General features: G+C 37.8%; 1 protein-coding gene across 1 annotated transcript in view; it reads right to left on the reverse strand.

Moving 5' to 3' along the window:
- Positions 1 to 23538, reverse strand: part of EPSTI1 (epithelial stromal interaction 1) — a 293203-nt gene that overhangs the window by 22488 nt on the left and 247177 nt on the right. Inside the window, exon 11 of the mRNA XM_044072047.1 lies at positions 8507 to 8676. Within this exon, the coding sequence (XP_043927982.1) occupies positions 8507 to 8676 (170 nt within the window). The remainder of the gene's footprint in view (positions 1 to 8506; positions 8677 to 23538) is intronic.

A 23538-nucleotide genomic window follows, 5' to 3' on the forward strand; every position in this document is an offset into this window, starting at 1 on the left:
AAAATAAAGTGAGGCTGATATATGACCAGTATACATAGTTACTAAATACAGGGTTTATTGCCATAGCATGTTGGATTATACTTTTCTTCCATTAAGGGTGGGTATAGCCCTCTGCTTCTCTTCAAGGTGGTGGATCCAATACATGCGCAAAATATATATTTAATGATCTGGAGCTGCATCAGAAGTAAAAAAGAAAATGAATCATAGAGGTTTTTTTCCTGAATGGTGATTGCTTCTGCCATTGCATTTTTTGTTAGCTGCCACCATACCAATACTCATGTCATATACACTATATATCATATATGATATATATCATGTAATGTATGTGATATATCATATCCCATACATTACATGACGATATATCCGTTGCATATTTTTATAGATGAAATCACCAACCCTGCATATTCTGTTACTGCTATAACATAAAACTTTAAAGTTTCAGAGATTTTGTCTCATATTCATATTCCCTGCATGTAGGCTTATGAAGCAATTGAGATACTTTTTTCAGGTCACAAAAACCATGCATGTGGCATTTATTCTGACTGACAAACGTAGAAAGTGTCAGAATCAAGAAAATAAATAACTACTAAATAACATACAAGAAAAAGGTAATAAATAGATGAAAGCTATAAAATTCTTTCATTTGAAACAAAATATGCATATAGAAAATGTTTTTGTGCCTTTGCAATTCACCAGATAAAAAAATGGAACAGTGTATATTAATGCATCTGACAAAAATTATAGAATCATTAGTGTTTCCATTTCCTGTTGCTTAACACATTCTTACTTGATAATGCATCATATTCAGCACAATATACCTGGCTGCATTCACCTAACCTGTCAGAGATATTCAGATGGTTGCAGTTGAATACTGTAGTTGCCACCTCTCAGATCCTTATAAATAATGTTCAACATTCGGAGCTTTTAAAATTTAAATGTTAAACCGTTTAGAATATGTTTCTAAAGCATCAATATTTTGTTTCTTGGTGGCACAGAAATGTCCCCTGATTCCCGGTCAATTAAAAAGCTGGCAAGTAGTACAATGAAATGAATACACAACCTTGCTTGCGTTATCATATTAATTAAAATAATATGTCTCCCATGAGTACAATTAATAAATATTATAGGCCAATCAAAATCTCAATAATAATAAAGTGACAGCCCAAATATATACTAACATTATGCAACACATGTAAAATTGCTGTCAAACTTAGCGAAATCCAAGATTCCAAAGAAACATCAACTTAATAGCAGCCCACAAAATCAAAGCAGCAAAGCAAAAGTACCTTGTCATTCTTGAATAGGGACCACACGTAAACCAGGCTAGGATGTTGTAATAAATTTGTGGTCCATGTAAACTAAAAAAATAAGATGCAAACACTCAAAGATCCAACTGCAGCAAAGCTTTAGCAGAATGAAACAATTAGAAAGTAACCTCCAGAGCTTGCTGTAAAAGTACCTTACAGGCTCCAGGTAAACACTATACAGATCACACAAACACACACACATATTGTAAAAAAATGAGGTCACAGCATAAGATAAAAGAGAAGGTTTCATTTACTGTCCAAATTACTGTTATCAATGCAATTCTTTGTACTCCTTTTCAGAATATTTCACAAGCTATAAAATGCTAAAAATCTGTCTACTTAAAAATCAGTATGTTGTGTTTTTCTGCTTTTACTCTTCATTAGGCAAACTGAAAGACATATTCATTTCCAATCTTTTTATGTAAAACTTTCCAATCTTTTAATAACTAAGGATTGCAGCTCCCCCAGCTGGCCATTCTGACAAGCTGCAATTTTTTACAACTCCGCAACTCTTAAATGAGATGTGTTGCCATTGAATTAGATTATATTTATTCAGTTTGTCATATACGTAAGTGCCTTAGATTTTGAAAAATCTATCCTAGGCCATAAACCATTGTCAATAGAAGAAGAGGTAGTGTACAAAAATATTTTGCAGTTTGTAATAGGTTAGTAAGATTTGAAATTCCAGGAGCAAAGCCCACAGGAGAAACCTGACAGCAGCTACAGAAGTAACAGAAATTGCAAGTACTGTATCAGGAAATGCACCTATTCACTTGTAGTAAGAATTTAACTACATTATCCAGAGTCCATGAGATGAAAGGGGTCATGGGAGCAGTCACTATTAGGAATATGAAAAGGGTGACACAAACTTTTAATTGTATCTGTTCAGAGTTACATATGACTAGGCCCTTAAATTCCCTGGGGTACAATTTATTGCTTTGTCTCTCTGCACTTAATATGAAAATCCAAGACAATAAATAGGTACTGCATGGGTAAAAATAGCATTTAGGCTAATAATTAATATACAAAGGTGTAAAATGTTAAAAAATAAAACATCAGTATGCTAAGTGCTTTTATGCCTTCACACTTCATTAGAGAAAAATTAAGTAAAATCTGAAGCTGTCAGTATTTCAGTTTCCTATTTCTCAACAAACCTTTAATTGATAAGTATAATTTAGGACAGGACAAATACTTGCATTTATTTCAAACTACCAGCGATATTGAGACAGTTGAAATCCATCACTATAGTCTTCACCTCTCAGATACTTACTAATAATATCTTATGCTAGGAACTTCTAAGATCTTAAAAGTGAATAGTTAAGAGTAAGTTCATACAAGGTGTCATCAAGATTTTGTTTCTTGATGCTTTACAAATGCTCCCTATGTTTTCTTGTAATGTTCTAATTACACTGACCAAATAAAAATCTAGGCAAGCTACACAAAGAGCTAAATACACAGACATCATTAACCTTTAATACCACAGCAGTGCAAGCAAATGGAGTCCTTGTCTAATAAATTGAATAATCAAAACCACAGCAATCACCACTGAAGTTGTGCTCAGTAGAAAATGTTCTACTTCCTGATTATCCATACACTTTTGATATGTATTTCTTTTTTTTGTCAACTATAATAATTTCTCTAATTGTATGATTCTGCTCTGTAAAACTTCATTTATTTTCACCACTTAAGTGCTGCACTGAACAAATATGAGTATAATCATACAATTTCCCTCATACCTCTCAACCTCTTAGAGCAAGAAATCTGGACAAAGCCATAAATAAAAGTGGGATAAAGGCCCAGAAATAGGGACAATTTTTAAATATTGCTCTTACAAATTTATAAAATTGATTGAATAACAGATTTTGCATTAGCATTAATTAAATTATCCCACCAGGATATAGCATTCTAAGAAAAGACAGAACTAACAGGAAATGTGGAGGTATAGCCGTTTTATATAAAAATCACCTCAAAGTAGAATCTTTAAATATAACTCATCCCAACCTAGACAAAGCAGAAACACTCTTTGCCCAACTAAAAAATCAATCCAAACAAGCTAATAAATTTAATTGGTCGCTATGTACCACCAGGAAACAATATAGCCATTCTTGCAAACCTATTCCAGTGGTCCTCCACTACTCTTCAACATGAAACATGCAACTTTCATCCTGAGAGACTTTAACACTGATTAGCTAACATGTATCTCCCATGTTCCCAGAAATCACATTAACCTTCACGGTTTTACACAAACTATCTAATCTCCAACCAGATCAAACAAAACAACTAACAGGGAATCAATCCTTGACTGGATGCTAACAAACAGATCAGTCCACCCACTCATACAGGTTGCCTACCTGATGGCCTAAGTGACCATCTAACAACCTTCCTGCTCAGAAAGCATTTCTACCACAACAAGGGGACTGTCTACCAAATAATTAGAAATAAAAAGAATCTCAACCCCGACAACCTTATCACTGACATAAAACACTGTAACTGGACACCATTACAATATCCAGACCTAAATGAAGCTGTCAAATCGTTTAATTCCACCTTTCTAAGCATTCTGAATCTACATGCCCCACCCAGAAGCCATTGCCTACTCTATATCCATTCTTATTAACAGATCCCTGTCCGAAGCCCTTGTCCCTGAAATATGGAAAATATCACATATAATCCCTCTTCATAAAGGAGGGAACTCCACAGAACTGACCAACTATCACCCAATAGCTATCCTATCCCCCATAGCCACAATCCTGGAGAAATGTATACACACCCAAATCATGGACTACTTGCATACACATAAACTCCTATCAGTCACTCAACATGGCTTTCGCCCCATCACAGCACAACCACAGCTCTTATGTCCTTCACCAACACAGTTAACTACCATAGAAATAATGGCAGATTTGTGTCAGCCACCTTCCTCGAACTGTCAAAAGCCTTTGACATGGTTAGGCATAGTATGCTCATCAAAACTCTCTTCAATATAGGCCTTAGTGACTCCTCCCTAGCCTGGTGCCAAAGCTACCTAACCAGCAGCCAACAAGCAGTGCTATGGCAGCATGAACTCTCTCCATTGCTCCCAGTCACTCTCGTCATGCCACAAGGTTCCATTCTAGGTCCATTCCTATTCTCTCTATACACCAACAACCTCCACTCTTCCATCCCTCAAGTATCTGTCATACAATATCCAGATGATTCCACTCTAATCTGCTCAGCTTCTTCCTTACAAGAACTGCATTTACTTACTCAACAATCCTTTCTAGCAGTTGAGAAATTCCTAACATCCGACTGATTTTAAATCCTAACAAAACAAAACATCTTTTCAAACCAACCAGGTCCACCTCCTTGGATCCCACCTTCAATATCACATCCATTAACAATACTATAATTTCCCCCATAGCTCACACAAAACGTCTCATTGTTGAAATTGACAATAAGTTTGGATTTGACATACACATTGCCAACACTATTAAGAAAGCGCACAAGAAAATGGGAACCCTCTATAGGAACAGACAGTATCTTACCACACAAACAAAAGCCAACATATCTCGTACCCACCTCCTTTCTACCCTACTGTATACCTCCTCAATCCTCACCAATCTTAGAAAGACTGATTTTACAAAACTTGAATCCTGCTATAACAGCATCGCCAGGTTTGCTACTGACTCCCCATATAGAACACACCACTGTTTAGCATTAAAACAGCTAAAATGGCTAGAATTTCCTCAACTCATGTAATACAACCAACTTACACTTGCGCATAAAATTCTGCATTACCCAGAGAAAGCCCCTTCCCTACAAAGCTTACTCAAGTAACAGGACTCTGCACTCAATAAACAAATTCCTTCTTGAAGTAACTAAACTCCTCAACACAGCGGGGGAATCGCTCTTCTCTAATAATCTATTCAAACTGTAGAACTCCTTACCTACACACATACCCGCTATCTTACCATTAACACAATTTAAAAAGACACTAAGAACTCACTTTACTTCTAATTGGCTCTGTTCATGTACAGGTCCAGGCTAGCTAGCATCTCCAGTTCCACTATACTCTGTACAGAAATGTAAAAAGCTCTCTGTTTATTGTCTACAGGGCTATATCCTAGGGCTATTACATAACCAGACCTGTCAATTGTATAGCATATTTTATTTTTGTATGTATCTACTCAATTTATGTCTTATCACTCTTTAAATGTCAACTTACACTTTATATATTGTGTTAATGATAACTGTTTTGTATATAATCTCCTGCGGGTATTTGTACTGTTGTTTATTTGTGGAGCTTTTATCCTTGGGCCTCCAGTGAACACGGATGTGTCAAGTGGACTTTCCTGGTTAACAAATGTAAAATAAAATAAAATAAATTTAAGTATTACGTTTATCTGACTCCATGGAATGAGTTCACTGCACTATTAAAATTGTAGCTAGATTTCCCTAGAAACCAGTTAGTGATGCCAGGGATGAGACACAGGTCAGGAGTAAATACTTTGTATAATGACCAATGCCATACCTCTCAACCTTTTAGAGCAAAAAATCTGGACAAAGCCATAAATAATGGAGGGACAACGGACCAAAAATAGCGACACTTTTTAAATATTGCACTTACAAACTTAGAAAGTTGCTAGAATAACAAGTTTTGTATTAGCATGAATTTTCTGAAGGGTATGAAGTCTGAAACTCAAACCGCCTGTCATTATTTTCTGACTTCAACCCTCAAAGACTTACCAACAATTTGCCAGAAAAACACAATTTTATGAGAAACAAACCAAACATATGAGGCAAAAATTTGGACATTCTGCAAAAATCTGTACAGATTAGAGGTAAGCAACCAGCTGTGTAATAATGCACATTTGGTCAAAGCACCAATAGAGTGAATGAAGACAATGCCGTGTTGGGGGGGGTCTCCATTATTCTCCACACCCTGAGGTGCAGCAATCTCATATTTGTAGTATTTAGTAAGGAGATGGGGGTCATTGCATGGAAAGTGTTAAGTTGCTTTGAACTTGTTATATGAATTTCACTTCAAAAGCTTGGTTTAACACAAATGACATTCTTTCCGAAAATATTTGAAAAGATGTTCTATAACCACGCAGGTCAAACTAGAGATGATAAAAGTAAATTTGGCTGCAGTGCAATTTACTGAATCATCTTCATCAATGTTTTTTTGACACTCAAAGTAGATTGAGTTGAGTAGTTGGGGGACCACTGTCTCCTGAAAAGGGATCTCAGTGTACCCCAATTAAATACGACTATTTATAAGTTCACAATACTTCATCGTGGATAATACTTGATTAACAGAACATTTTAATGATTCTGCCATTCTGCAAGAGCTTCTTTACTGAATAAATATAATTCCTTCCTGTGACCACAGCAGAATAAAGCTCATGCAACACTAATTTACAGCAGTAACAAGCATTGGCAATAGTGTCGGATGCCAAAGGAATTCCATGAAATAAAATCCCTAGATTTTAAGAAATAAAGGTAAGCAGTCCCATTTTGCCAGATCTTTGTGTGTCTTCCAACACTCACTGTCATTTAATAATATGTAGCATTCATATCTTTCAACTGTCCAGATTTTCAAAGAATGTCCAGAGTTTTGCCTCATTTTTTGGTCTATTTCTCATAAAATTGTATTTTTCTTACAAGTCATTGGTAAATCATTGAGGACTGAAATAAAAAATAATAGTAGACAATTGAGTTTCAGACTTCATATATTTCAGAAAATTCATGCTAATGCAATGCCTGCTATTCTATCAACTTTCTAAATTTGTAAGAGCAATATTTAAACAGCGTCAATATTTTTGGGCCTTTGCCCCTCCATTATTTGTGGTTTTGTCCAGATTTATTGCTCTAAGAGGTTGAGAGGCATGGTAGCAGTTATTAATGCTGTTATGCAAAAGGTGTGCTCATATGGTATAGCTGTACTATTAACTTTAAAGTCTTGTGGAAGCCAATATTCCTAAGTTGTCTTTAAGCTGATTTATCATATCTGTGATGTCTTCTGCTGAAACTGCCTTTAACCTCTTTTTTTTTTTTTTTTTTTTTGCTACTGGTTTTGATGTAGACAGCTAAATAGTTCACTGATAAGATAAAGAAAAAGGCAAGACTGGCTGAACTACCTACTAAAAAATGCAGGACTTCACATACCGGTATAAGAATTTAATAATCAAGCTTATCTATTCTCTCCAGCACCTGATTTTTTTTAATTGTGCATCAAGTCAGTTGTACCAGGCCTCATGCATGTTTTTCTTCCATAGGCCTTTAAGGCCAGAAACAATAATCAAAATTTATTTTGTTCCCATGACTGCAAGAGTTTAAACTCCAGCTGAAGTTGTTTGTTTGAATGACAAAGACTGAATGCACCACAGATAAATATAAAATTAACGCAGATTTCATGGAGCCATTTCCATGAAATCAGTTAAAGCTATGCCAGAAAATACTGTTATATATACAATGTTATGACTTAAAAACTGTTTTCAAAATCATAAAAAAATGAGGACTGAATGTAAAATCGTCACTATAAGATCAAACATTATTGTGTATGATGCTGCATACCTCCTGACAAGGAAACGTTAGATTTATAAAGGATACCTGAAAATAGGATAACATAAAATCTAAATTTTACAAATTATCCCACAATTAATTTAACATTATTTATAGCAGCCTTTTTCTTTTATCTTAGCACACATGTTAAATCAAGGAAGGGTGCTGTAAGACTGTGGTTATGGTTAAGAGTTCTTGTTGTGAAGGTGAGGTAATTGCTTCTATTTTTTAAAGCATTAACTGCTAAGGTATCTTTCCAGGATAGTGCCATGACAAGATGATCAGAATAAATGTTTGGTTTTGTTATGTCCTTCCCAAGGCTTTCGAAAATCAAATTCCGTCATGCGTGCATGAAGACAGGCTTTTCTCCTTTGTCATAACCAACAAACGGAACAATCATGCAAGGAAACAAAACATAAAGCGAAATGAAATCTGCATCTATAAATCTGTAAATAAAAGTCTGCCTCGTAATCTGGATATTCTGATAGTGTACAATCTGCATAAACAGTTTGCCTGCATACACATAGTCTTTACTGCACTTAATAAAGCAACTACAAAATGGCACCAAACTCTAAAAGTGACTACCAAATGGCACCAGATTGCGCATGGTGCCAAAAGGTACAGTTTCTTCATACCATAAGTTTATTTTTACTCACCGTCCTCACATGAAGTATCAGTTGCTTCAGTGGCCCAAGGCAATGTGTTTCCACAAATTAAAGTGCTATTGGAGTCTATTCCCTCTGAGCTGCTTTCACAGGAAACTTGATGTCTGCTCATAGCTGAACCAGTTTTTCTTTCAAGCTCGTCCAGAAAAGTACTGTTTACCCTTTATACAAGAAAAATAACAAAGAGTACACAGCTTTATCTGAATCTGTGCACTTTGGTCAGTAATAATTTAAGATAATTCCTGGAAAATGTAATATTTACGAAGAATGGTTTAGGTATGATAGCTCAGAGCAGACTTGCTAAACAGAGACATGTCTGATACCCCTAGACTGAAGCCAGACTTTCATTAACAACTCTGGTTCAAAGGAGAAAACAATTAGTTACTATTTATAGAGTGCAATAGGTGGCTATGCCTCCATGTGGGTAAGTGAAACAATCCCTCTCCCCAGGGCAAAAGAAATAACCCACATCCACACACACAGGCATGCCCACAGGCACATGTGTACACATGTGCAGAAACACAAATGCACACACGTGTGCATACACACACACACACACACACACACGCACACACTCACAAACTGCATAAGAAATAACCCACATCCACACACACAGGCATGCCCACAGGCACATGTGTACACATGTGCACAAACACAAATGCACACACGTGTGCATACACACACACACGCACACACACACACACACACACACACACACACACACACACACACACACACACACACACACACACTCACAAACTGCATAAGAAATAACCCACATCCACACACACAGGCATGCCCACAGGCACATGTGTACACATGTGCACAAACACAAATGCACACACGTGTGCATACACACACACGCACACACACACACACACACACACACACACACTCACAAACTGCATAAGAAATAACCCACATCCACACACACAGGCATGCCCACAGGCACATGTGTACACATGTGCACAAACACAAATGCACACACGTGTGCACACACACACACACACACACACACACACACACACACACACACACACACACACACACTCACAAACTGCATGGTCACAATACCTCAAAGATCTTTTGTTTTGTGATGACACCATTCCAAGGTATTTGGCAGACTTATCCTGCTTATACTGAGTTGCTGTGGAGAAATGTAACTTGAAAACATTTTGTTCAAACATTAGTTTAAATCCATGAAGAATGTCCATGGTTTGAATAAAAAATATTAATAGAAGATACAGGTCAAGAATACTGACGTGATTTTGAACTAATGATTTCAGTCACATGCATTTTTATTAAACTATCTTGCAAACTTTCTGAACTACTGGAGTTCATAAGTTCATAGGTATGTACTAGACTAATGGCCCTGGAGCTTTTACAAGCCTAGCCAACAGAAGTGCTATGGTATCATGCCACCCGACATTAGTTCCCAGTGCATCTATCAAGTTGAGCCACTGAAGTGATCCCTGGGGTGAATTTTCTGTTTCCCATCCACTCATCAAGATTTTTCTTGAAGCAGGCCAGTGAGATGCTCTGCTTGACATGTATGGGAAGTCTATTCCAGACATACCTCTCAACCGTACCGAATCTCTCGTTTTTTACCAGTTTTGAGGTCCAAATAATGGGGTGCCACGATTCCTGATTGACACCCCTTAATTTCCGAATTTCCCGGCTTTTTTAAAAAAAATTTTCCCCTGGCTTTTTTTTTTCGGAGTGACGTCATCGTGCAGAGGCGTGAGCGATGATGTCAGCATCATGAGCAGCATGCCAGCCTATCAGAATTTGGCTGAGGGCTGCTCTGGGCTAAGTTTACTTTGTTTATATTTAGAACGTACTGGACAGCCTGAACTCGTCACTCACATTTAGCATGCTGCAAGGCTACGACACGGATGGACACGGTGGGGTAACTAGGGATAGTGAGGGATAGGGTCTAAAGAGAGAGGGGTAGCCGGCAGGACAGATGATGAGTCAGAAGCCTGAGTAGAGCAGCTGATATAGCAAGCAGAGCGAAGCACGCACAAGGGCAGACCAGACAGTAAAGTGTGTTTTTTTTTGTTTGTTTTAGTTATAATAAGTGTTGCATACTTGCGTTACTCGCATTAATTATTTACTTTGGTTTGAAGAAGGCAGGAGTCAGTACTCGGCAACCTTGTCCCCTGTTAGCAAAGCAGAGGCTGCACAGCAGCAGAACAAGTCTACTACTGTCTCTCAGTGGACTCGGAGCTGTGTGGTGGAGAATCCCGGTCCCAGACAGACTCGGTCATCATGAAAACAGTATATTTCTTCTGCTGCTGCTTCTTCCTCCGGTAACTCCTGGGCTGCACCTCCAGAAGGTAAATAAAATAAATCAAGATGAAAGATAAGAAAATGAACTGTTTTGAGTCATAGACTCATATGATCGTTTTGTTCTCGTTCTTGACACAAATGAAAGGGAAACAGAGCTGTCCCTGCAAAAATGAGCTGCAGTAGTTTTTTTTAATTTTATGGTGTTTTGTGATATTGTGTATTTTAAATATTATATTAGGTTAACAATGCTTTTGAGTGCTAATGAAATGTGACTCTATTTCATTGTGTGTGTGTATGTGTGTGTGTGTGTGTGTGTGTGTGTGTGTGTGTGTGTGTGTGTGTGTGTGTGGTATAAACAGAACAAAGAAATATGCCTTAATATAGCAAAGGCAAATTTACATAAACAGACTACCTCCCATCCAGCCAAATTCAACTGCTAGTGCATTTAAAAAGAAAGTCTGAGACAAGAATGTGCAGGGCAGCAGAACCACTGGTCTTGGGTAACAGGACACTGCCAACTTAATCATGGTAAGCCATGAAGATAAGCAGTGTGACATAATCCATGTTTGCTGTTTTCAAATTAATATTCTACAGTACATGTTATTATAAAATTACAAATTAGAATATAAAATGAATTGCCACAGGATATGGCTATTGGCATTGCATTTTTTTTCAGTTCCATGCATTACGTAGAAAGTAAGATGTGGGAAGTGCAGGAATGCTGTTTGCTGTTAACTTTCCAAATATAAAGATATTGTGAGTGTTCTAAAATATTTTTGGGAGTTTATATTAATGTATGTGGCAGACTTTGTATGTGTCAATGGAAGGCAGGTGACAATGTGTTTGGTGCATGATTTTCCGACTGCTTTCACAGCAGTTATAAAGTATACAATACAAATTAAAAAAATGAAGTTAAAAAGTACACTACTTAGTTTTGTCGTCTGTGTCACGATACAACAACATTTCAAGACCATTGTCTTTATTATCTGTTTCTGATAGATAACCCTGCTACATTTTCCCATACTGGTTCCTGGAATATTTATTTATAACTCCAGTTCAGCAATGCAGTAGAACAAGAAACTACAACACTTGACAAAAATTGTCCTCATTCTTGCAAGCTGTCAAGTGAAAATGATTCAGATGCAGTCAGGTAGAATGAATGGTGGGTGTCTGAGCTGTTAAAAATGGTTCATTATTAACATTTAGTTTATATTAACTTTTGTGCTGTGTTTTTTTTTTTTTTGACTAAAGTGAAATTTATGTCTGCTTTAAGCTATAGGAAAGATACAATATGAACATAATAACATAAGGATTATTTACTGTAACCAAAGATAAGTAAAATGACTCCTAAACCTCAGGTTGCCAGGTGAACTATACCACAAAGCATTAATATTTGCAAGTGCTGTTTTGTTACTGGCCAGTTTTAAGGAAAACAATGTGCCTTGTAATTTGTACAATACTACAATTGTTGAACTGAAGGAACTTTAGAAAAAAAACTAGCAGAACATGAATGACTATAATTCTATTATTCACTTCCCATTTTGTGTTTTCCTTACAAATTAACAACAATTTAAAAAGTGAGAAATAGTTCCAAAAACTGTTGTTGAAAGCTGTGCTAGTTACTACACTAGTGGAAGAGTTTTTAATTAATAAACAGCTGAAAGAAAGCAAATGCTTTTCCTCAGTTTATCTTCCCCACTTTCAAAAGGAATATAGCCATCTTGAGTAAAACATAATCTCTTTAAGGGGTATTTGACTGTTAAATTGACCTGGAATATTGACCCTTATTGACTTGTGTAATAAACTTGCATTTTGTTTTGAATGAATATTATGTTGCCATTAAACATGAGTGCATGTTTTTTTTTTTTTGTTATTTAAACTAGATAGACATGATTCTAAAAGTACAGCTGTGTAAGTGACAATTAGCCTAACAGCAGGTGTTCATATTTCTCATTGCTGCAGTTGCCTTTAGGCAGGAAAAAAACAGTATAGCCTAAAGACTATTGCAGACGTAGGAATGATAAATATTTTTGCCCATTAACCATACATTTCTTAACCATATTATAACAGAGACTTCTAATGAATACTGTTACATTTAAAATGCCCGACATATATTGGGAATCTTTTGGATAGCTATGTAAAAGTTGGACTCGGAGCTCAGACATATTATTTGCTGCATCTGTCCACTTCCCCGAATAACATATGCATATTCTTGACTGCATTAATTATGCAATGATTTTTCATGCTCACAATATTAATATTATCTCAATGTATTAGTTGCACATTCTGAGTAGGTCAGGCAAAATATTAATCATAATGAGTATATAAGGCATTGGATATGTGCATTTTTTAGATGGAGTCATTTTAGGAGGTAAATGTACCCAAAATGGTACTGTTTTCTTCTAATATGTAATGAGCTGGGTTCAAACCTTCTACAAGGCATCCCTATTTATTTAATGAGTTTACATATTTGGTTAACTTGTTAGCAGTTATGGAACATGTACTTACTACTTTCTGAGTGGGAAACTGAAAAAAGATAGCAGCTTTCTGAGTTTATAAGAGCAATATTTAAAATTAGTCCCTATGTTTGGGCCTTTGTTCTCCAATATTTTTGGCTCTGTCCAGATTTTTTGTGCAAAAAGGTTGAGAGCTATATCTGGTGACACCTAGGCTAGATGGACTCATTCCCCATCTCAAACTTAATATCCACTATCTGTTATACTGAACTGCATCTTGATCTGAATCTGAAATACTTATCTCCCACCTTGCTTTCTAGCACCCTGCATTAGGGTTGCCACCTTTTCAAATGCCCAAAGTGGGATATTTTTGGTACAAACGTCAGATTTTGCAGAGCAAAACATACCCACGACCAGTACAAAGGAGAGAACTTCACTTTTTTGCCTAAATACAAACTTATTCTTATAGCATTTTAGTTGCTTATTGTGTTTCTTATAATATTTAGGCATTTCAGATACAGAATAACTGTTTTATGCATCTATTACATAAAATATAGGAAATATTTGTGTCCTAAAATCCCAGGACATTTGCCATTTTTTCAATTTTTTTGCAGGACACAACTGCCCAAAGAGGGACTGTCCCTTGCAAAGTGATACAGGTGGTAACCCTACCTGCATATGCATTTATCAGTCACCTTCTCTAGCACTTTTATTCAATGTGACATGAGTATGATGAATGTGCATTGCACACAGTAGTGAATGCCCCTTTGGTCATGTACACAAGTACGTCTACAGGTTTTATTTTCTGATCAGCTGAGACATGCCTGACATCCAGGAATGATCATATTTTGGTTGTCTGTTCTTCGGTTTATGTTTAAAAGTTGGTATCCCACAATCCCACAGGAGTGGGTGGGGCTACATGAATATGTATGCAAATGTATGGGCCTTTGTTCAGATTTTTGATGTTTCCAGGTTGAGAGGTATGACTCCAGAGCATGGGCAATCTCTGGGTTATGAACCAGTCCCTCCAGCATGTTCTATTGTTTGTGGTAATGAGGTTGAGTTCTCTGGATTATGTGGTGCAGAGGGATTGGGATTTCTTTAGATGTAGAATTTCTAACAGAGCTGGGTTAGACATGGCTTTGTAAGTCAAGCAGAGATCGCCTCTTAGTAGACAATATGAGACAGAGAATAGCTGGAGGTTTTGAGTCTGTCCATGTACGGCAGGTGTTTAAGGCATAGGATCCTCTTTGTGAGGTATTTTTGTGGCCTTTCCAGCTGTTGCACGTATCTAGCGAGACACATGCCAAATGGGGCATTATATTCGATGATTGGTCTAATGAGGGAAGAGTAGAGAGAAATGATGACCTCTTTCATCCTGGATGCAAAACCCTTGGTAATGTGATGTGCCACATAGAAGGACTTTCTGACCACAGTGGCAATGTGGTAGTCGAAGGAGAGGTTGCTGTCAAGCTGTGTCCCCAGATCCCTTATAATGCCTTCAGTGTTCACTGGGCTCCCATCAATGTGGTAATTAGTGGGAAATGAGTTTTTCCCAAAGGGGATGATGACACATTTTTTGGCATTAAGCTTAAGGCCATGGTTTCAACACCAGTCTTTGGTCTCAGTGAGGCCTTTCTGTAGGATTTCTACATCACTTGGGGAGTTAATAATGGCTCCCAGCTTGCAGTCGTCTGCAAACTTCATCAGCCAGAGTCCCTCCATGTTGGCCTGGACTTCTGAGAAGTAAATGCTAAACAGGAGAGGACCCAGGACTGACCCTGTGGGACTCCACTCATGACTGGTCAGCAGTCTGATTTGCAGTCTGCTACTTTCACACTGTGGGTTCTATCTGTGAGCCAGTTTGCAACCCACCTAGTGATATAAGGGTTGATGCCTTGTTTGCTGAGTTTATCAATAATTCCTGACTGGGGAATGGTATCAAAGGCCTTGGCCAGATCGAGGTAGGCTGTATGAACTTCCTTGTCCTCATCCACAGCTCTGGCGACTGACTCAAAGAAGGCAACCAGGTTGAGAAGGCATGATCTACCTTTCACAAAACCAAATTGTGTGGGATCTAGAGTTTGGAGATTCCCTATATCCTTGTTTATTAGGTCCATGATGATGCACTCCATAGCCTTACATATCAGACTCGTCAGGCTAATGGGGCGATAATTTCCAGGGTCTGTAGTCGCTCCCCCTTTATGGAAAGGGATGACTGCAGCAGTGCACCAATTGGTAGGGACAAAGCCTGAGGTGAGGCTGTGATCGAACAGGGCACACAGATGTGATGCCAGTTCACTTTGTAGTTCATGTAGAACACATCCAGGGATATTGTCGGGTCCCATGGAAGTGGTATTCTTGGCCTTGGACAATGCAGTTTAGGCATTATTCAATGCCTGCAACAGTTTTTGAGTTACAAGGGAAAGGGAAAAGAACATAAAGCATGCCTTTCAATCTCACAATGCAACAAATCTGTATGAAGGCAAAATTAATGGTGGGACAAAGACACACAATCAGGGATAGATTTTAAATATTCTTCCTATAAACTTAGAAAATTACTAGTATAACAGCTTTTGCACTTCAATGAATTCACTGAAGTGTGAAACTCTAATGTCCAGCATTAATAACTGACTGTAATTATCCATGATTTACCATGGTAGGAAAATGGAGACATCAGGGACAGGTATGGGGCATGTGGCATGTGTATGCCTGTGTGTGTCTGAATGTGTGCACTGTGTGTGGGAGAGTGAATGTGGGGGTGGGTGTCTGTGCTTATATGATTAACTGGCCAACAATATTAACTACCACAGGAAAGTGTTGATTTGAACTTGCAGTAGTTAACGTCGATTCAGAGACATGTAAATTAGCCAATAATGAGGCCTTTCCTCAATGCAGCTAATGTGTCTCTGAATACACTAGCATCACATTGTGGAAAATGGTCTTTTGACCACAGCCTTTAATGCAAGCACTAGGGTTTCTGAATCCCCTGGACAGTGCCTGCAACAGACTCCAAATTCTCATATAAGGGGTGTGTGGGGAATAATAAGAAATATTCCAAGAAAGAGTCCATGCCTTTTTTTACAGATTTCTTCTGTTTACTCATCAGAAATCCCATAGTCTATCACTAATCTTAACCACACCATCCAAGGAATAAAGGACTGCCCAGTGACAATATTCTTAGTTTGAGATGTAGCAGTATTAAAAAAAATAGGATTTATCTGTAGCATTATCTTGGCAAATTGCAGATAGTCAAAATCAAAAGATGGAGAATCATTTTTGTTTAAAAGGTTCACAGATCATATTTTCTGCTGGGACAGCTGAACACAAGGAAAGATTTCCAACCACCTTTATTTTATATGCCTGAATTTTTCCCTTGTACACCCAGTGAAACCATAGAGGCAAATTAGATTTTTTTATAAAAAAAGTGTATTTATTATTTTATTCTACTATCTTCAGATATGGTTAAATGCAAAACAATAAATAAAGATGTATACAAAAGTGAAAATGCTATTGAAACTCTATAAAAATTGTGATCTCACTACATAGCAGTATTGGAAAGTGAAAGTAAAGGACTTATTTGGTTTTCTGATTTTTTATGTGCTGCTATGAGTTTTGCATGTTTCCGTGGGTTAGCAGTGCTCTGTACAGTAGCAAACACCTAGAAAGCAAATTTTCTCTGTTGAATGTCCATAAAACTCTAACCTGTAAATCAGCAACATAGTGCAAATACCTTGTGAGCCAACAAGCTTAGAGCAGCTAGTTGGGCATTGAGTTGCAATACCTACAAATTTAGTAGACTTCAGTATTGTGTAAACATTAAAGTTAGTAGAATTTAGTACTGTTTAGCATAGTCTGCCCCAATAAAGCACTCTTATTAGTCTGAACAAACAAAGCACCCTTAATAATCTTCTAACCCCAATACACCACCCCTTGTAGCTCACATATCAAAGGACTGGACAGTATGGATATGCAACTCCTAGCTTCTCTGTAGCCAACTTGCTGGATATAGGCATCTCAAGATAATGTAGCAATTGTCTCATATTTACTGGCAACCACTTAATCCTTAAAGAATCAGACATAGTATGCTAGAGATGCACTTACAGAATGGCAATGGAGGCTAAACTCTTGCATACAAGTCCACATCAGGTTGTCAAAATCAAATACACAACACCCACTTCACATAGCACACAACACTTAAAAGTAATCTTCTTAAACAACAAAGATCACCTAGAAGACCTTCTGTCAAAGCTATGCCTCAGCAATCCCAAACATCCTCAGAAAAAACACCTAACACACCACATACTGTCACTCTCAGTGCAGCCCCAAGCACTAAGCCCTTAAGGCAAGGAAACACACTACCCAGGACTCGTCATGAGGGACTCTATTAAAAGATGTACTAATGCTTCTCTATCCAGGCTGAACAAGGGGAAGATAACCGCTAGTTGGTTATCTGGAGCCAGGATCCTCTAAATCACATACGCACTCAAGTCCTTCCACCACAGATACCAGTATGATTCCATCATAGTCCATGTAATTGTAAATGACCTGATACATAACTCCCTGGACTATAGGAACAGAGACATTATGGAGCTCTCAGACTATGTGTCTCAGGCCGTTATCAGCCTGGCACTGAGCAGAATTTTACCATCACTGAGGATGTGTCCACAATATGAGCAAAAATGACTGATTTCAACAATTGGCTGTCTTTCTGGTGTCATTCTAAGGGGATCAGTTATTTAGCAGCTTGGAAGGATATCGAAAAAGGGCATAGCAAAATTAATTTAAAATGGGTGGCAAAAGCCAAACACACTCTGGCTAGGCTTATAAATGCCCTAGGGCAGATAGCCTAGTATGAACCTATGAACCTATGGTCAACAGACCACCTTGCTTTGCCAAGGATGGTCTGCACCTTTCCTCACTAGGCTTAAGAATACTGGATAAGGCTGTGTCCATCCCCAGTGTTCATTTTTTAGACAATGCCAAATTAACAAACATACTAACATAGAAAAATCAACTCAACCGAACCTCAAGATATTACTGCTCAATGCCAGGAGTCAAAATAAAAAAATACGCTCCCTCCAAGCCCTCCTCACACTAGAGGGTATATATATATATATATATATATATATATATATATATATATATATATATATGTGTGCAGTTACTGAGACTTGGTTTAAAAGAGCACAGAGTATCCCAGCAGTGCAAGGTTTCAGTGCCTTCCACACTTTTAGACCATTAGCTGCACAAACAAGTGCTAAAGGTGGAGGTACCTCAATATACATCAATAACAATCATACCTCTAGGTTGGTCAAAAAGGATGGATTCCTGGAGTAACTCCACATGCAGATCACCATATACAAAATCCCATACTGCATCCTAGCTAGCTATAGGTCACCTTCCATGTCCCAAAAAAGGTCACAATGCATACTTGGAACTACTGGAGCCACTTGCCATCCAACCTAACACCCTACTCCTAGCAGATTTTAATTATTCCTCTATAGTTTGGGAATCCTACACAGCCTCAAATCTGCAGGCACAGAAATTTCTGGACTTCATAAATACAAACACCCTTGACCAAATAGTGAATATGCTCACTGCAGTGTAAAATATACTGGACCTCATGGTCACAAATACGGGAGAAGGTTGCACCTGGTAAGGTCCATCATGAAGCTGTCTCCTTTAAAATCAAAATCAACTCAGTAATCCCATTAAAACCAGTGACAGTTAGTAACTATTCCAAGGCAAATTATCTGTTATTAAATGATGGTGTGTCAAAATTCAGTGCCTCTCCAAACCTTAGAACACACCTGCCTATGTTGAATTGCTGTCAGAAACTCTGTACAACCATGTCAATACCTGCATAAAGGCTACTGTACCTTCCAGACATAAGCCCAGCACTAGCCCAGAAACAAACTGCCCTGGTGGCATCCCAAATTAAACAGGATATACAACCAAAGGATAAAATATGGCAAAAATCAGGAAGGGTAATTCCCATAAAGATAAAAACTCTCTCATCAAATTAAATAGGTAACTAAGCTAATTAGGTCACACAAAGCTAACATGGTTAAGATATCCTTTCAGATGAAAGATAACCATAACACCTTCTATAGCTGTGTCAGAAACCTCAATGCAGCACACAGCAATATGCTGAACTGGTGGTTAACAGTGCCACATTAACAGAACCTGGTAATATAGTGAACTTGTTAGCAGACAAATTCAGTTCCAACTCCATACCCCTCCCATCCTCCCCAACCATCTTCTCAATAATACCTTCAAACATAACCCCACCTATAACTAGGGCACATGTACTGACTGCACTCACTAAAGCCAAGAACACGGCCTCAATGGGCTCAGACAATATCTCAGGATACCTCCTAAATAGTCTAAAATATGACTTATCAGGACCTCTGGAGTCATTATTTAACTACAGTCTTAAAACAGGATTTATGCCACATGAATGGAGGACTGTGATGGTCACCCCCTTTGTAAGGAAGGACCTTCAACAGATCCTGGAAGCTACAGACCCAATAGTCTTGACTAGTCTTTTTGCAAAGCTATAGAAAGAATTATCATGGAAATTATCAGTAAGGACATAGGAGACTTCCAGACACTGGGTCCATTCCATCTTGGCTGTCAAAGGAAGGTCGTGCTTACTGAATCTAGTAAACTTCTTTGAAAAGGTCACTAAAGCAATGGATAAGGGGAAAACGGTGCATACTACCTACCTAGATCTGGTTAAAGCATTTGATACAATACCCCACTCTGGTATTGTCAACAAACTTATGGAACTAGAAATAAACCCCTTTATAACACACTGGATAGTTAGTTGGTTCAAGGATAGGACCAAAGAGGTTAGAATCATGAATGCCACCTCTACAAAGAGGCCTGTTACCAGTGGAATCCTACAGGGCTCTGTGCTAGGCCCACTCCTCTTTGGCATCTAATTCTTGGATGTCAGGCCAATGTCAAAAGCCTCTGGTTACCCAAGTTCACAGATTAATGCAAAGTGGGAGCAGTCATTGAATACCCCCAAGACAAGAACACCCTTCAGGAAGATCTAATACAGACAAACGCCAAAGCCATGGCTAAAAACTCAATACCAAGAAATGCATTATAGTTCCTTTTGGGAAGTTTGTCACTCCAGTAACTACACTATCAATAAAACACCTTTAAAAGTTGACTTACTAGTCAGGGATCTGGGAACTCATGTAGATAGTTACCTAGCCTTCAATCAACATGTGTCCAAGGTAGTAGGAAAATCCTTCTACGTTGCTCAATGTGTAAGCAAGGAAGTGATATCTAGGTCCAAAGAGGTCAGGAAACCACTGTATTCAGCCCTTGATGGGCCCATCATAAAGTATAATGACCCCTTTAGTATGTACCTGACCAGACACATGCAGCAAATGGAATGTCCACAAAGGTTCCTTATAAAAAGAATACAGGGAGTAAACATAATGTCCTACACTGACCACCTCAAAGCCCTTTCTCTTTGCACAGTATCATACAGACTTCTGAGAGGTGATCTTTGCCTGGCATACAAGATCCATTACCACCTTAGTAATGGGTGCTAAGCCTAACCCTAATGCAGCCCTTTCTGTCAAAACTAACCCTTCACCTTAACATCATTCAAACTTTCCCGTAACACTGCTAGTAAACAAGACAGACTCAGACGCACAAGCATTCACAAACAAACATAAACAACATGCATATATCCCTTAACCTAACCCTTACCCTAAAATACACAAACCCACACACAAACACACACCTATCCTTCATTCATCCCCAACCCTAACCCTAACTCACAAACACACACACACACACACACACACACACACACACACACACACACACACACACACACACACACACACACACACACACACACATGCTCTCAGCCCCCAAGCACACTTACCTGTATCGACATTCCATACCATCGAAATATTCACCATTTTTTTCATCCATATTATGTCACACCCCTGCATTTGTAGAACAAACATACATCCAGTAAAACACAGGGGACCCATAAATATTGCTACAACATCATCTCTAAAAATTCCAAAAATATTTGTGATAGTGCATGATTTCAATAAACCAACAGCCTGATGCAGGTGAAAACACAATTCTTTATGATTAAAAAATACGTTGTATGGCTAATTTCTCAGAAATGAATTACCTTAGTATAAGACAAACTATTTCATAAAGAACTTAAGTTGGTTTCAAAAGAACAGACCTCTAAAATTTCCATCTCAGATGAATTCTCGGCACCCTTTACCACACCTTCACAACACTCAGATAAGCCCTACTGATTTAAAATCTATGTGTGTGTGTGTGTGTGTGTGCATGTGTGTGTGTGTGTGTGTGTGTGTGTGTGTGTCTATTTATATATATATATATATATATATATATATATATGTATATATATATATATATTTTTTTTTAATGTATGCCCATATAATGAAAATTTAGCACCTCAAACAGCAAGTGATGGAATGCAACTTGTCAATCACTAGCTGATCGAAAAACAAAACAAAAAAATAAAATATATATTTTTTTGTAGTGGGTCAAGCCCCAGTGCACCACCCACAACCCCTGCAAATTATACACCAACTCTGAGATTGCATTACAGTGGGAAAAGGTCAAATTCTCCAAAAAACACTGTACCATGATCTCACACAGAAAAAAATTAGTACATGCAATAATCTGATTTTCACTCTGTCTGGCAGGCAACGCATTCTCTCATCCAATACTGAAGAACCTACTGCACATCAGCAAGTCAAACAGCATCAGAATTACTCAGTCCAGAGATCTAAACCTCCTTTGCTACATCAAAAGAATAGTTTGGAGGGATAGAAATATCTTGCAGAGAATATCACTGCTCTGGAACAGACTCCCCCATCCACATAAAACAAAGATCATTCTTGTCCACCTTCAAGCACAACTTGGATCTATGGATTAGCAATGGAAAATCTACCCCAGGATTGCTCCCTGCATCACAAATGAATAGACACAGTTCTTACATTTTTTACCCCACTTGTGGATCCCATAGAATTATCTATGGTATGATGCTAGTTATTCTTACTAGGGGTAATATATAACTATCAATCATGGGATGGATAAGGCCAATCTAAAATCAAATGGGAAAGATTAATTTAAGCAACAAAAGAGTAAATTGCCTAGGCTTAAAATGTCCCACAAAGGCAGCTAGCCTACTACTTATGTATAAACCTATAAACCAAGTCAGATTTCAAACGCCATCCAATATACAGACTTTATAAAAATTGCCCTATCAATATTCTCTTGCCTTTAAGTATCTTCTCCACATATTGCAATGCCCAGTTAGTTTCTGACAGTATGTCTGCCTTCTGAGACCTGATTTGGAAAGCTATTTAAGTAATTTGTCAGCATTACCCATATATAGTATATGGTTAATTTTAACATATACAGGACTCCAGATAAATTATTCAATTTTCATCTCAGTTTTCCTCTTGTCAGTGTTGCAGGGGAAGAGTTTCATACCTTTGCCGCATCCTTTAGGACTGCAGATTTCAGGACATGCATCTGGAATACTTTCACTGACAACCTGATCAATAACTAGTTTATTAATTATAGACTGCATTAGTTTTTTTTTTTATACTAAACATATATACTAATCCTAAACATGATAACAGCATTACACTAGCCCTCTTAGTTGTCCTTTGGGTTAAAATCTATATTACATACATTTGCTCAAACTAGTCAATATCCCTTTTACACAGCAGCCAGATACTGCAAATTACTTTACTAATGGCAGCAAAAATTATTCCTAACTTTAAAGCAATATTTTATGATCACCACATACTACATGGAAGAAGGCCTGTATGACCTGCATGCATGGAACTAACAGTGAGACTCTATCAAGTATTTTATTAAAACCTGTAGAAATACTGTTGTGTCAATAAGATCATTATCTATCCTAAAGGGTACATCTACAGATGGCTGAGGATAGATTCCTCAAGCATCAAGTGCCCAAATCAAAAGATGTTAAGGAACAGGACATTGCTGAGTATTTTCCATGGGAAATCACTGTGCAGTTTCTGTGTATGCTCGAGCAGTGTTTCCTTTGCTTTGGGAGATTTCTCCATTCTTTATATTTATGCAACCATGGAGTTGATATATTGAGTGTGTGTGTGTGTGTGTGTGTGTGTGTGTGTGTGTGTGTGTGTGTGTGTGTGTGTGTGTGTGTGTGTGTGTGCATGCGTGTAGTCGGTTTGATCATGGTATGCTTTCATC

The sequence above is a fragment of the Protopterus annectens genome, chromosome 5.part0, assembly GCF_019279795.1.
Source record: "Protopterus annectens isolate FY-2018-M chromosome 5.part0, PAN1.0, whole genome shotgun sequence".
Taxonomy (NCBI): Eukaryota; Metazoa; Chordata; order Ceratodontiformes; family Protopteridae; genus Protopterus; species Protopterus annectens.